At 39.0% G+C, this 15533-nt stretch overlaps 2 protein-coding genes across 2 annotated transcripts; one reads left to right on the top strand and one right to left on the bottom strand.

Annotated features, from left to right (window-relative positions):
- The first annotated feature begins 1306 nt into the window (after nt 1-1306).
- On the top strand, nt 1307-7950 carry oxtra (oxytocin receptor a). The gene is made up of 2 exons (XM_072452226.1): nt 1307-2302; nt 7664-7950. Exons 1-2 carry the CDS (start codon nt 1375-1377, stop codon nt 7915-7917), a joined length of 1182 nt encoding a protein of 393 aa, XP_072308327.1. The 5' UTR covers nt 1307-1374; the 3' UTR covers nt 7918-7950.
- Nucleotides 7951-10392: 2442 nt separating this feature from the next.
- On the bottom strand, nt 10393-14009 carry cav3 (caveolin 3). Its single transcript, XM_072452224.1, has 2 exons — nt 13660-14009; nt 10393-12153 (listed from the first exon to the last, which is right to left on the bottom strand). Exons 1-2 carry the CDS (start codon nt 13774-13776, stop codon nt 11812-11814), a joined length of 459 nt encoding a protein of 152 aa, XP_072308325.1. The 5' UTR covers nt 13777-14009; the 3' UTR covers nt 10393-11811.
- Between the last annotated feature and the right edge of the window lie 1524 nt (nt 14010-15533).

Raw genomic sequence — 15533 nt, 5'->3', positions numbered from 1 at the left:
TTTTGTGGTCAAAACTCATCTTGTACTGTTTGCATTGGATATTTTGTGGAGTCTAAATAATCAATAATAATAATAATAATAATAATAATAATAAGTAATCATAATTACTCAAGTAAAAGTATCGCTTAAAAATCTACCTGAAATACCAGTTAAAGAATAAGATGTAGATGTAATGGTCTTTATAAAGAATTGTATTGATTTTTGGTCAACAGAAGCAACTGAATTGATAACTTAATTTATCATGGTATTTTTGTTTATGTATTTTTTGTCAAAACAGTCTTTAGATCACCTCACCCTAAACAGAATAAATATTACCTGATCGTCCCATCGACCACCACCACATTTCTGACCGTAATTTACATTTTCCTACTCACTGTACATTAGCTCCCTTGCAGAAAGTCATTAGCCTTGTGTGTTGTTAATTCAGCACATAAAATGTGGACAGCATCCAACTATTATTTGTATTAATTTATTTTCTGTGTTCACACTTTATTATTTTACAGGTCCGTTATAGCATTGAAGTGCAAAAAGAGTTTGTTCATAAGATTTAGAGGAATGTCACACATGAACAACACCGCATTATACCACATCACTGTTAAGTATTATTTCAACTGTGAACATTTTAGTTACTTTTGTTTAACAGCAGTTCCACACTAGTGTGAGTAGTTTCCTCAATGCTTTTGTCAAACTGACTCACAAACCAGATGCGTTTAAACGTTAAGCATTAAGAACATTCCCCCAGGTCTCTCTGTGATACCTCTGTCATGTCACTGTGCTGCACACAGGGACTTGGAGGTTATTTCATTCAACCCAACTGTTTGTACCTTTTGTAAGCAAAAAAAAGGTATGACCTGTGTTCTGGATCGCCCCTGATCATGAACTGAGGGGCTTGTGTAGTGAGGTGACGACAGGCGCACGTAGTTGCTGCGTGGCCACCTTGTGGTGCTGAGGACTCACTGAATCAGGGACAAATGCAGTATAGCAGCCTCGTGCTCTGCTGCTGGCCATTTCAATTCACACCACGAGAGGAGAAGGATACCAGAGTCATGCTTTTCTTCAATAGAAAATATTTTGGCTTTTAAATCAAAAGTAATCAGTTATTTACAACACCATTAACCACCAGGTGTTTGTTCTTTTCTGCTGCTTCAGTTCTACTTTTAAACTCCGTTCTGTTGATACATTTTAATTATCTTTTCACGAACATATTTTAAAAGGTCCACAAAGTCCTTCAATGATTTTGAAACCATGGATGGTTAATATGTTCTCAAGGAAACTTTTGAAACCCATTTGAATGCGTCGATGCTGCCGGTGACTTGTGCCTCCTCTGCGTGAGCTTCATCCGTGGCGCGCGCTGCAGAGGACGTGTCCGGAGCGATGGAGAGTCTTTTCAATGACACTGACTTGTGGCAGATGAATGAAACTTGGCGAAACCCTTCTGTGTCTAACGGCACCGGCTCCGTAAACCAAACTAACCCCCTGAAAAGAAACGAGGAGGTGGCTAAAGTGGAGGTGACGGTGCTGGCGCTGGTTCTGTTCCTTGCGCTCGCGGGAAACCTGTGCGTCCTGCTGGCGATCCACAGCGCCAAGCACAGCCAGTCCCGCATGTACTACTTCATGACACACCTGAGCATCGCAGACCTGGTTGTGGCCGTATTCCAGGTCCTGCCACAGCTTATTTGGGATATCACGTTCCGTTTCTATGGACCAGACCTTCTGTGCCGGCTGGTCAAGTACCTGCAGGTGGTGGGGATGTTCGCCTCCACGTACATGCTCGTGCTCATGTCCATTGACCGCTGCCTGGCCATCTGCCAGCCGCTGCGCTCCTTAAACCGCGGCAAGGACCGCATCTATGTCATCTGCTCATGGGCTATGAGCCTGGTCCTCAGCGTACCCCAGATGTTCATCTTCTCTCTCCGGGAGGTGGGCACCCCCGGCTCCGGGGTGTATGACTGCTGGGGAGACTTTGTGAAGCCCTGGGGTGCCAAAGCATACATCACATGGATCAGTCTGACCATCTACATTATCCCCGTGGCCATCCTAAGCCTGTGTTATGGGCTCATTAGCTTCAAAATCTGGCAAAATTTTAAACTGAAAACCAGGCGCGAGCAGTGTATCAGTCTTACACCCAAGACCTCCAAAAGCAACACACTGGCGCGCGTGAGCAGCGTGCGGCTCATCTCCAAAGCCAAGATCACCACCGTGAAGATGACGTTCGTCATTGTCTTGGCGTACATCGTGTGTTGGACCCCGTTCTTCTCAGTCCAGATGTGGTCTGCTTGGGACCCCGCTGCGCCCAGAGAAGGTATTTTTTTACTGTGGTTTATGTGTGTGCAATGGCACAGACATAAGTAAAACATCTCCAACAATAGCCTACACATAATATGAATCCTTAACTCTTCACTCCATGGGGGACTTTTACGCACGGGGCGCACAGCCTGTACTGCTGCCCGTGAAGAATCAGAAATATTGTGGTTTGTGTTTGCTGTATCAAACAGATCTCATTTGTTTAGATATGTTTTGTTTTGATAAGTCCTCCTCAATTGTGTTTAAGCAGCAAAGGAAGCTGCAAAAGAAACAGAAAAGAAAAAACCTCACTTGAGCCCATATTTAGTTTCCAGTTGTTTCAGTCTTTTTATCATGTCGACCTATGCCTCAGTGAAGGATTGATAGTTGCATAAACTATTGAACCAAATAGAACCATTAGTCTCTAAAGTAACTTAATGTGTAAGTAATGTGAGAGAGGATGTTGTATCCACCTGCTGCGCGCGCACGCTTGACTAATCATTAATTAAATGACTGCGCCAGCGCGTGCCAAGCAGCTCGTTTGTGACTCCAGGGCACGTCGCGCTCCTCGTTGACATTTAGCCACAATAAGCCACCGGGTGCTATTCCCGGTGCTATTGCAGTGCGTATACTGGCTCCATCGATCCGACCACGCCCACTGGCATAATCTGATGACGTCACAGTCTTGTTTGTTATCTGCAATCTTGGATTCGGCTGGAGGAGGGAATGCTTTAACTTTGATGAAAAGGGATACGTAAAAGGCTGTTTTTAAATAGGAATTCAAAGCTCTTTACTCTTGTATTTGTATGATAGGTAAACCTAATTGATTTTTAGTCAATATTGCCCACCCACCCCAATGTGACCTTCAGTGTTGTGTATGATATCACGACTATAACTCAAGTAGGGCCATCCAAAGTACAGAAAATCAGAATTACTAAAACTTGTATCGAAAACTAGAAATTCATTTTTAACTTATTGAACTACTTTGAAGTTTTGATGCTGAACATAAACAGGATGTGACCTTCCCTGAACCCTAATCTTTAGCTTTAATAAAGAAAGATTTATATATTTATATATATATATATATATATATATATATATATATTTTAACAATCTCAGTTTATTGCCTAAAAGCTTGACCTAAAAATATATATTTTTTAATTGTTATTGTGGTATCAAAACTGGTATCGCGAGTCAAGTATATTCCTTCGTATCAGAATCGAGTTTGAAAAAAAAAAAAAAAAAAAAATATATATATATATATATATATATATATATATATATATAGTAATAGCAGTGTAAAGTGTCTGTAATTTAAAAAGCTTCCATCCACGGGGAGTGTGCGTAAACAGGCTTTGTCTTGTTTGTATTCCTGGTTCTGATGCAGACCGCTAATGGGACTGTGCTTCTTGTGAGGGTGATGATTGGAGGGCGCTGTGTCTTCTCCACATGAATCAAATGTTTGTGTACTGAAGATACGCTGCACATCACCTGTGTCTGCATGAGAGTGTCCATTATAATGACGAGAGGAGCCAAGCAGCCGAGGAGAGAGATGTTGGCCTATATGATGAGACTATAACATATAATGGTTTTGCATTGTGTGGTTTGTACCTAAACAGACCTGGAGTTAGAGGGGGCAATTAGCTGCTGCCTGTTGATGTGGAAGAGTTTCCATGGCTTCACATCTAGTGGGATATTAGCTTACCCAGTAAAGGCAATATAGGTCTAGAACAAATATTTAGACAGGAGGCCTCAAATATAGATTGGTCATTATACTGGTAAGCTATGGATCATTTTAACTCATTAAACCTATCAAAAGTAACAACAAATATTAAATTGTATTTGATTAATTGAGTGTACCATGAAATTGCAGCTACATTTGAAATGAGTTACTGATTACAGCCATCATCCCAACGCATTTACATATAAATATAGTGCCCTCAAGCTCAAGGATTTATTCTCACTATGACATTGTTGGGTTGGCCAGAATGACTTCTCATCATTTATGCAGAGGAGAGATCCACCTGAAGGAAGAGTCGAGACTGCTGTGCTTCTTCTCACTCACATTGTTCAACTGAAGTTACTTTCCAAAGCAATAAAACTCAGGATCACTCCTGTTGTTTTTTCCCCTGGGTGTGTAATTTTAGTCCAATAGCACTTTGTCTACAGGGAAATATGCTAAGTTATTAGCATACATTTTACAATAAATATATAAAATGTGTGAATAGCCTTTGGTTGAGCAGACTGATAATGTGAACATTGGAGACAATGCCTTTTATTTGTATTGATAGTTTGTCAGTGAAAGACACACAGATAATTCACAACACTTTTTATTAATATTGGTCTCTCCTTGTTTGATTGTGGTTCAGTTTCCCGCTTGGCTGCACTGATTGAAAGGTCTCACAGTGCCACGAAGAACTAGAAGTGCATTCAAGCGTAGTTTTTAATAAGGTGGTTAGCATAATAAAATAAGCATTTATTTATCAGTTCAGAATTTCTCTGATGTTTTCATTTCTCGTCTGGCTCAGAGGTATTGTGGTTAGTTTGAAAGGTTCTTCGTTCTGAAAGAGGCTGTGATTTTTATCTTCAGCCACCTCCCTGTACTTGGTCATTGTTATTATTGTGATGTTTTATGGTACAGGCTTTTACAAAGGACACTGGACTTCTAAATGTGTCAATATGGCACATTTATAAAAAACTAAACACAAAAACATCCATGAATCTCAAATTTTGGGGAAATTATACTTCTACAGAATTTTGTATCTTATCTATTTACACAACAAACTCTCATCAAATTTAAGTAAAACATAATACAGTATTGTAGAAAAAGATTCAGTTGTAGTCGTTGTATAATGTAATACAGTATCTACATCACTTGAATTTAAAGTATTTCTCTTAATTAGAGAACTAGTTTAGATTATTTTAGCTCTTACATTTATAGAGTTGTTGACCTGTTTCTAGGTATTTCTGACTCGTTTAATATTTGTTTGTGTTAAGCAACATTCACAGCCAATGGTGTTAAACACAGTCAAATAAAATAAAACACAGCCAAAATTACTTCGAAATGCCTTGAAATTTAAAAAATATATATTATGTAAAAGCTAAATAAATACAAAGGAGTAAAAACTATGCTCAAACCAAGAAAAATATTAGCAACAAACTCATTCTGTTTTTCAGAGAAGCAGGCCACAACTAAACACACTCACCTAATGCCTGACAACAATGTTAATTAAAGCATATCTTTTACAAGGTTGTTGCAAAAATGTCAAACTAACAAATACTTATTCTTAGCTTTGTGTCTTTGTCATCATTCATATTAACAACACTGTGTCTTTCCATTAGACGTATAAAAGTGTTGTATTTTAACATCTGTTTGTTCAACTAACTTCGAAAAGCTATAGTCAGCCAACCAGACTAATAAAGTAAAGAGAATTAAGTATTTTGTAATGACTGCCCAACCAGGGACATTGTTCAACACTAACAATCTACTTTCATTTCACCACCACTTGTTTAAATCCCAAACGTCAAACTCCATGTGTCCTTTATGATCAATGCCTCCTATGTGACGGACTTAAGTACCCTTCAAGCTGTGAGCTTAGTCCATCAATTCTTTGTCTCTGTCATTACGCTAGAACAGCTTGAGTCCAAAAGCATGAAAGACATGAAGGGACACAGCTAATTACAGGAAGCTAAAGATTCATTTACAAATGTCGCCCAGTTGGCTCTATGTAAATGTCACTCGGGATGCCAGCACAGGCACTCGGTCACTATTTGTCACCATTAGATCGACACACACAGTAATTATAAGCTTATAGTAGAAATTGAAAGAATGTCCATCGCATTGAGTAATGTTTTGTAATAGCTGTGCAATTTATAACTTAATCCGACTCAACCCAAAAACGAATGAAGCTTTTACCAACTGTGCCAATTTCTCTATGCTCAATTAAATGGACAGAATTAAAATGGACAACAAACACGGCCTGACACTGCCATATGCCGAAGAAACGAAAATGCCTTTGAGTACTTGCAGGGGTTCTAAAGCATTGCTGTGCAGCTCACATAGTTATTATTCCTTTCTCCTTTTCCTTTCAGCGGTTCCTACAAACCATTTCCACCAAGTGTCTCTTCCTTTGGCTGTTTCTTTTCATATGTTGCAGAATAGATTGTATGTATCATTTGGACTAGCAAAAAGCAAGCAAATAGTAAAAACTAAGTAAACATTTTTACAACATAAGCCCCTTGTAATACATTTTCATTCATACAGGTTTAATAAAATGGTAAAATAAAATGTCAAAATTCATAGTTTTATTCCATGTGGCTTGTGAGAATATAGTTGTGAATGTTTTATAGTATTTCTAAATGTTACTATCCCGTCTTAGATTGCACCATGTCACTTCAGGAAGGAACCAAGCAATTGGAAAACACTTCATCCAGCAAATATTTTCGTCCCAGTACATTATTATGGACTTAACCTAAATAACAGACACGGTTGCTTCTCTTGTAATTTAAGAGGGACAAATAGGGGTCTGTGCACCTCCTTTAACACCACTGAGTTCCTCTGAGGTTTGGTTTGGTGAGTTTTATACCCTATGGCAAGTGAGAAGATGGATTCTGTATTTTCAAATTTAGTTAAACTTTTTTCTTTTTTTCCTTTCTACAAAATGGCTATGGCATGTAAAATTAATAGTTATGAATAGACTAAAAGAGTTTGCATACATTTATAGAATACAACCCATCTACAACTCCACCCTCAGACCCTAACCAAATATAACAATAGGGTTAATTATGCTATGTTAATTATATAGGTGCTAGATGACTCATTAGGGGCATGAACTATGCAGAATATGACCCGTGTAACAGTTCACACCTTAAGGTTCCGGTAGTTAAATAGACTTAATTACAGATATACTCTGTACTGTAATCAGATAGGCTTTGTTAGTTTCAGTGTATATTAATTCCCATATCTCAGAAATATATTCAAAGCAGTTCCAGCGCTGTGTCAGAACTGAAGATGCTGCTTGGAAGAGTGGCAAAACGTTTGCCCAGTTGACAGAATTCAACCTTCTTTTGACCTTGAGCTTACCTGAATGACTGAGGGACTACACAGACACTGACAACAAAAAGTAGTGTTGTCATTTAATGAGAAGAAAAAAAGAAGTGTGGTTCAATTAATTTGGGTTCAAAATATCACCTTTTCAATTTGCAACTTCAAATATTCAATTGTGGCACTCATTTATCCAATCTTCAAATCTTCCCTTCAACGTTTCGTTCTCATAAGATAAAACAAATGCGTCAATAAACCAATCCTTGAAGTGCTTTTTGGGAAAAAGTCACTGAATTGAAGTCTTGAAGTAACTGTGCCGTCCTCTGTCCCTCCCAGCGATGCCGTTCATCATCTCCATGCTGCTGGCCAGTCTGAACAGCTGCTGTAACCCCTGGATCTACATGTGCTTCGCGGGTCACTTGTTCCAGGACCTGCGGCAGAGCTTCCCCTGCTGCTCCCAGCGCTACTTCAGGTCCTCCCAGTACCACTGCGACCGCGACTTCAGCTCCAGCCACAAGAGCAACTCTTCCACCTTCGTCATCAAGAGCACCAGCAGCCAGCGCAGCATCACACAGACCTCCACCACATAGACTGCCTTCCCACCCCACAGCCCACCTGTAAATAACCCACTGCTCACTGGGACTCACTGGGAGTGTTGTTCAAGATGATTTAAAACTGTGTTTGAATATGGCTGCGTTCACACTTATACACACCACATCAAAATGGGAACTAAAAGAGGATGTATGCCATTTTTTCATGTAATAAAGTAACATTTGTTTAACATTGAAAAAACATCTATTAAGGTCAAATTGAGACCACAGCTCTTCCTCTGTATTTTATTTTAAAGTGTTTTATTCTGCGCAAAGCAGGAAGTACACTGCCAGTATGCTAATGTTGGTCAGCTTTACCTAACTTGCTCTGGGCTCAGACACTTGTGAAAAAGGCTGCATAAACTCATTGCGGTGAATATCTAAGGTGCATAGAATGCATTAGGTAAGTGAGCAATACATTTAGACCACTTTAAAATTAAGTAGTTCTGTTTTTCACGTTTTATTTCAGTAAAAATCAGGTACAGTGCTTTTAACTGGGACAAAACCTTTAAAACCAAAACTGACTTGACCAGCACTAAGTCTGCATTAGGACGAATGGGCTCAAACCAGGACCAAACCAAGTGTGACCGCACCCTATTTGTCCCCATGTGACCCGTGTTTGTGTTTATTGTTTGTATTTATTTCCAATATTTAAAATGCAGGGAAGGAAAGAAGGTGCTTTTCAAGGTTCCTTAAAATTAGGTCGCCTCTTGTTAATTCTGGAAAACTGTCAAAATGTAAATATCAGCTCTACCTCCAGTTACATTGTTCATATTTCCATAATTAAAAATAAATGTTGGTGAATAAAAAAAAGAGGGTCTTGATTGCACCTGATAAGTTAATTTATGTGTGCTGTCTGTGTTCTACTTTTTTAATATCTGATGTTTGTCCTGGGAATTACTGCAGAATGAAGCGGGACAAAAGATGAATAAATAAACACATTAAATGATTGAAAGTTCAGACATCATGACCTAAATTTCACCTTGAGACTTCAGGAAGGAACCAAGCAATTAGAAAACGCTTGTTCAAATATTTTCTTCCCATTTTCAAGTACATTATTTGTATTTGACTTGTAAATTCCTGTAATTCATGATGCCACTTGACCTAAATGTATGACTTTCTGGTAATAAATAATTTTAAATGGACATGGTTGTTTTTCTGGTAATATTGTAGGAAGCGATAGGAGTCTGGGTATTTTGTGCACCTCCTTTAACACCACTGAGTTCCTGTGAGGTTTGGTCTCACATTCCTCTACTGGACTTCCTGTTTGGCTTCTCCAGAGAGTAATCAAGGCTGAAGTATTAGAGAAGAGCGCCACACTGTTCCCAGCCTCTGCAGCTTTTGCTATTGAAGTATCCCTGACAATCTCACGTCCATTTTGATGCCAAATTCCTTTTTTCCTTCAAGTTCTTACAAGTTCTTAGACATAAATGAGACACAGTACGATCACAAATGACCAGTAAATATAGTTTTAAGTAAGAAAACCGATTTCTTACTTTGTCTACACTTAATGACATTTCCATCCACAGTTAAACAAACATTGTGCTAGTACAAAGGACATTTGAAGAGAGAGTGTTTTGGTGAAATTTGAAATTATGAATGTTTCTAAATATTAGCATTTAAAACAAAAAAAGAGCGTAGTTGTTTCGCGCTTTTAATCCTTACACTTTATCTTCAGTTGCGACTAGTGTGGTTCTACTCAAAATGTTCCGAAATGCCCAACACCTTCTGTCTTTTTCATTTGCAATTTTGCATTGGTATTAATTCTTGTCAAACTGTGGCACCCATTAAAATCCCATCTCCGAGTGTGTCATTTTTCTCCCTCAACTTCTCATTCTTATAATAGAAAGAGTCAGTCCTTTATGAGTCATTTAATCCCTCAAACGCCCAGGAGTGGTCCATGGTAGAAAAGGTTTGAAGGGTAGTCGTCTGCACACTGTTTTTTTGAAATCGAGATGTTTTAACTGGCATGAAGGTATTTGAGACCTGGAATTTATACTGCCCTGCGCTAGAATAGTCCCGCTTGACTTTGTTTACCTGCTGACTTAGTTTCAAGTTGTTGTATTGCCCTCTCCAGCCTCCACCTCACAACTGCCTTGTAGCTAATAAGCATTTGACGGGCTTGATCTCTTCTTTAACCAAGGTTTGAGGAGACTACTGTAAATATATGTATAATTGTATTTTAAGTTACCATTTCTGTTCAAAGAAGGATTTCTTTACAATTGCCTCCTTCTATATAAATTCCTGCTCCTCAGAACAGGATGTCAAGATTGAAAATGACTACGGGATGCCAGTCGTCAAAACATCTGAATAGTAAAAATGTTTCCAGACAGCTTTCCTATCAGTCTTTTGTGTTTCCTTCTGGCAGGAGATACAGAAATAGAGAAGATCTTCCCTGCCTGGAGTTCATTGTGCGCACAGTTGGCAAGTTGTACAAGTCAATCACTTCATGCTTAATAAATTACATTGGACCCGTGGATATGTGGGCATGTTTTATTCATGTCTACCTGCGTGTCAGATATTGTATAAATCATTTTTACAACATCCATATTCAACATTCTTCAGGAGTCCTACTTTCAGAGCATCCTTATGTTACCATGCATTTTGCAGTCTGTTAAATTATGAAAATCACTGTGACGTATGCAAGTGTCAATAAACAATTTGAAGAGCAATTTGAAGTAAATTCCTTTCAAGACTGGACTGTGATAAAGTGAGACAGCAGATGATATAGTGTTTCAATAAAGTTTAACCACATGCTCAATAAATCATGTTTAATGCACCACTCTGTTGGAAACATGCTTTAGACAGTTGTAAAAGCTTTATTTTGTATCTTTATGGTTATCTTAGAAGATTGGCACTTCGTAGAAAAAAGTTGTGTGGTAATTCGATGAAGGAAACAACAGCGGCCTCTAGTGGGATGGTGGCTCCCCATGGGTTTTAATTTCCTGTTAAAGGCAACATTTTGGGTACTTTTCACCATTTAAAAGACATGATATTTTATTTTATTTTAAATGTTTAATTGCTTCGGCAACGGCCCTAATTTTACATCACTCTTAAACCCATGGATGTACATTATTCACTTTTATTTACATATATTTATACAGGGTTGCCAATTGCCAGTTCCAAGCACAAATAAGTGGCTTGTTAGGAAAAGCATCTGACATAAAACTTAAATATTAAATCAATATAGGCTAAAGATTACAGCATGCTGGGAGGAACTTGATTTTGCTTGATGATTGATTACTTTTATGTCATATTTACTATCCATTAACTGGCCTACAACAGATAATGTGTTGTTGTAATTGATTTTCAATACTTTCAGTCAATCATTTCTTATTGGCAGCTCAAAGGGTGGCCTACATACTCCTCTAACTTACATGTGACAACTTATGGTGACAAATCATAAAAAGTATTCAGAAGAGTATATCCTTGACTAAAAAGGACTTATTTTAAATATATACTTACATTAAGATATCTACATTCTAGGGCTGGTATCTACAATTGTAACTAGTATTTTCCACTAGTATGAATCAAACATATGTTCCAGAACATTTTCTATCTTCTCTATTGAAAATATAAAATAAGAAATTATTTCAACATTCAGCATAGTTTAGAAAGGCCAAATGTCAGAGGCTTGAATGTCCACAGGGATGTCCATATCATTTAGTAGGAACTGTAGCCATAAAAGTCTGCTTCAGTCAGAGGCATGGTGGTGGTGTTCGGGCCTCTAGTCCCTGAATGGCCCAGAGCTGTCAGTGCAACACGCCTGAGCTGCAGCTGTCACCGAACTTCTGGAGACCGTCAAGAAGGTGGGGGTGTATACCAGGTGGTGCGAGGGGTAAGCAAGATGCCAGTAACTCTGTCTACCGCTGCATACAAAAAGATGTTTCAACACTAAACCTCTTTTCTCAATGCCACACGCACGCTGCTGAAGACTTTCCCCAGCGCCTCGAAGAATGGGTCGCAGAATGTTTGGATGCAGAGCGAGTAGATTCGGCTAATACACTGGGACTCGATCAGGCAGCTCTTGATGCAGGGAACCACGGCCCAGATGTGGCAGAAGGAGATGCAGGCAAACAGGAAGCCCCACAAAAGTGCTACAGGGATCCCAAAGATGGCCGACAGGATGCGGTAACACCAGTACTTGGACACAGTGAAGGTGGTGTAGCTGAGTTTCCAGACCCCATCCAGGCTGTGGGTACCATCAGGCTCAGCGATGACATCCTCGAACTCCACCTGAGAAGAATTTTAAACAGCCAAGGTCATTATGTATCCCTTGTGGTGCACTGCGTGTTCCCTGCACTAGACATGTGTAGGCCTCCGGTTCCGCTGCTGCTGCTGCCGCTGCCGCTGCTGCTGCTAATAGGTGCATGATAATGTCAAGAGAAGAAAGAAGCACGTGTTGGCTCAGGTCTGGAGAGACTGGACTTAGATTTATGCACCGAACATATTATCTGCGAGACATATCGTGAAAGGCACTGTGCAACCTTTGTGCTGGAGTTTGGCATTCTTCTTGTCCTCATGAAGGTGTTACTGCTTTGCCTGGACAGGGTTAGTCAGTAGGTTATTGAATATATCTGGCTCCATGAAGACAAGCAGACAAACACCATCACCAGTTACAGGTCAGATCTGTGGGAAAGGTGACCCTACTCCCAGTATGGATGCATGTTTTTAAAGGGATGGTTTTCTTTAATAAAAACACATGTCATTAAATATATATAATATTCTCCATGGATATCTCCATGGAGACAAGCAGGTGGAAGACCCTTTATCTTTAGGGGTGCGTTCACACTTATATTATACTGATGTAGACGTGGTTTGTTCCTGTTTTGGGTCAAGGTAAGTTCATGTCCAGTCTGGGTTTAGTTCCAGGATCTGTCTCCGTTTAGTCCCAGTTTTGGGTCATTTGAACGCACCCTAAAACTTATAAAAAATACACTTTACAATTCAGCATCGGCTTTCCCTCAGAGGATTAGTGCATAAATGCATAATATATTCTTTAGCATTTCATTTGCCTTTTTGCAATGCAGCCTTCTACTGCTGAGGGATTGTTAATTAACTCCACGGCGCAGCATTCACTTAACATGTTGTTTTTTTCACACACCAGTGGACAGCATCAGTATGGGAAGCAACAGTCATGTATCCATTTCAGTCTAGGGCTGGTCCTTGGAATGAATGAGTGGACATGCTCAGCTTATTTGCTTTTGCATGGCATCCAGGGACTTTGCTATTTCTCTTCTATTAAGCTGTAATAAAATGATGTTTGACAAAAACAAATTAAGTATAAGATTTATGGCTGACTCATATCCACTTTTAATTGATCCACAACTAATTGGATGGTTACAGAAATAGTCACAGGGATTGTTGAGTTAATTTATAGACATAAATTATCAGCTCAGGTTTGTGGCCTTATTGTGACTGTAACCACAGTTCCTATCTTACAACATGTTTTTGCTTGAATTAATTACCCTTTGAAACTCATTTGCATGCAGTTCTCTCCTTTGAGCATTACAACATGGCAACAAGTACTATAAACTGTTGTCAGTCCTAAATTAAACGTTATTGTGAGTGGTGTTGGTTTCAGCCAATCCTAGCAGGAATACAACCCAATGTTCTGCACACAAATAGCCTCCTAGTCTATTTTGGGCACATTGCTTATGTCAACTGCCCCATTTCAGTGCCAATTCTTTGGGACATGCAAGTTCACAGGTATTCAAGATCATTCTTAATCAGAACACAAACCTTCACTACGTCTTCATTGATTTGTTTTGGATCCCTGTTTATCAAATCGATCTCCTTGGTGTGGCTGTCTTTCACTATCTTCTCTTCATTGGCGTTGTATTGGTACTGGTCCTCCATGGTGAGGTGTTGGTTCCGGGGGCGCTCGGTGGTCCTGGGACAGTAGTAGTACTAGTAGTATTCTGAATGGCCCTATCAAGCCTCTTCTCTTCACTGTGGTCCACTCTACAAGCTCAGAGGCGCGCCCTATGACATGCCAGAAGACAGCTGTGGCATGGCAGGACGGCCCGGGCAGGACTGGGGAAGGCCCAACGTCCACCTACAAACACACACACACACACACACACACACACAAGGCATGCCTTAAAGAAGAACCAGCCTTGTGTCACATTTCACATGGGGCTGTCTGGGCCGGGTTTGCACACTCACAAGAACTTCCACCTCCCGAAAACACACACCACTCTTTGGAACTTTCCTATTGACTGTGAATTAAATTATAACTTAGAATGGATTTGAAATAGCCACAATAAATCTGTGCCAACAACAAAGTGCAGGAGCATAAACATCACACTGCCCTCTGTCTGACTTTCCTCTGTCTCTCCAACAAGCACAAAGTTAGGCTCTCTCAGATACTACCTCATTAGATCAGAATACTACCTCATAATCATAAAAAGCTGCATCAGTATGGAATAATTTGCCTCCATATTTAATACAGATCAGAAAATAATATATTTAGAAAATAAAAATAAAAGCAAGCTTTACTTAACATGACATTAAAGGTGAGATATCGTTGCAGTAAAAAAAAAAAAGTTTGGTTATGTAAATAATTTATCATATTAGATATGGTTAAATCCAAACAGGTGACCCTAACCCTCTAAATTCGAATATGTAAATAAAAACATTTTAAGGGATTAACATTTGCAAGTATGTTTGTTTGTAAAACCTATTTCTAACAAAATGTACTTGTGTATAATTGTGAAATCTACGTTCAAGTGTAATTGTTTATACGTCTATGGGATGTTTTTGAGTTTGTGTGATTAGACATTTCAAATAGGGCTAATAATGAAATCTCGTGTTTGGACTGTTTTGGATAAAATTGTTGAAAAGTTGAAATATACATTTTTGTCGATATCGCCCATCCCTAGCTGAACCTAAAATAGTTTACATTACTCATATGTGATTTTTAAATAAAATTGAATTCACAATGGGAAAGAAAATGTTTTCTGACCCCGGCAAAATGTACTAATAACTCTTGGGCTTGGTCTGGAGCTGTAAAGCTATTAGAAGCAAGATGCAAAGATGTTGCCTTTCAACCTCACATGGAAAACATTTCGTACTCAGCCAACACCATTTATAAACACTATGCAAATTAAATCTCTGAATGGAGCTCTCAAGTTACCAGAAGGACAAATGTTGGTCTGTATTGTTTCCTTTTATTGACAATCTAGCACTTTCCCCGATCCAAGTAATTTAAGAACAATACGTAAATCTGCAAATACAAATTTAAATTTCAGATTTCTTTTCACATACTTTTGTTTCTGGATGACTTCTTGATTACAGATACAACATGAAAAGCATCCAACACCTACCCTGGAACAGTGATAGTAGTTGCAATTGCATAGCCTACAATCAGTATTAGCCAGCTTTTGTCATGTCACTTCTTGTTATTATAATTGTATTACTTATAATAATATTGCCAGAGTTGAAAAGCGCACATATTTCATTATTACTAATGTTAGCATGCCCTCTAACATAAAACTGAGTAGCTTCCAAAAATAAAATCTGAATCAGTGTCCCCCGGGCTGTGCAGTTGTTGCTATCAGTCAGTCTTTTCTATATCAGCTGGTGGATAAACAAACTCGTGCACTGCTGGGGAG

This window comes from Eucyclogobius newberryi, unplaced genomic scaffold (assembly GCF_026437365.1).
Source record: "Eucyclogobius newberryi isolate DKJ021-1_F unplaced genomic scaffold, fEucNew1.0.hap1 SCAF_19, whole genome shotgun sequence".
In the NCBI taxonomy this organism is placed as follows: Eukaryota; Metazoa; Chordata; class Actinopteri; order Gobiiformes; family Gobiidae; genus Eucyclogobius; species Eucyclogobius newberryi.
Note: the sequence above shows the minus strand (reverse complement) of the source record. Positions and strands in the feature narration are given on the sequence as shown.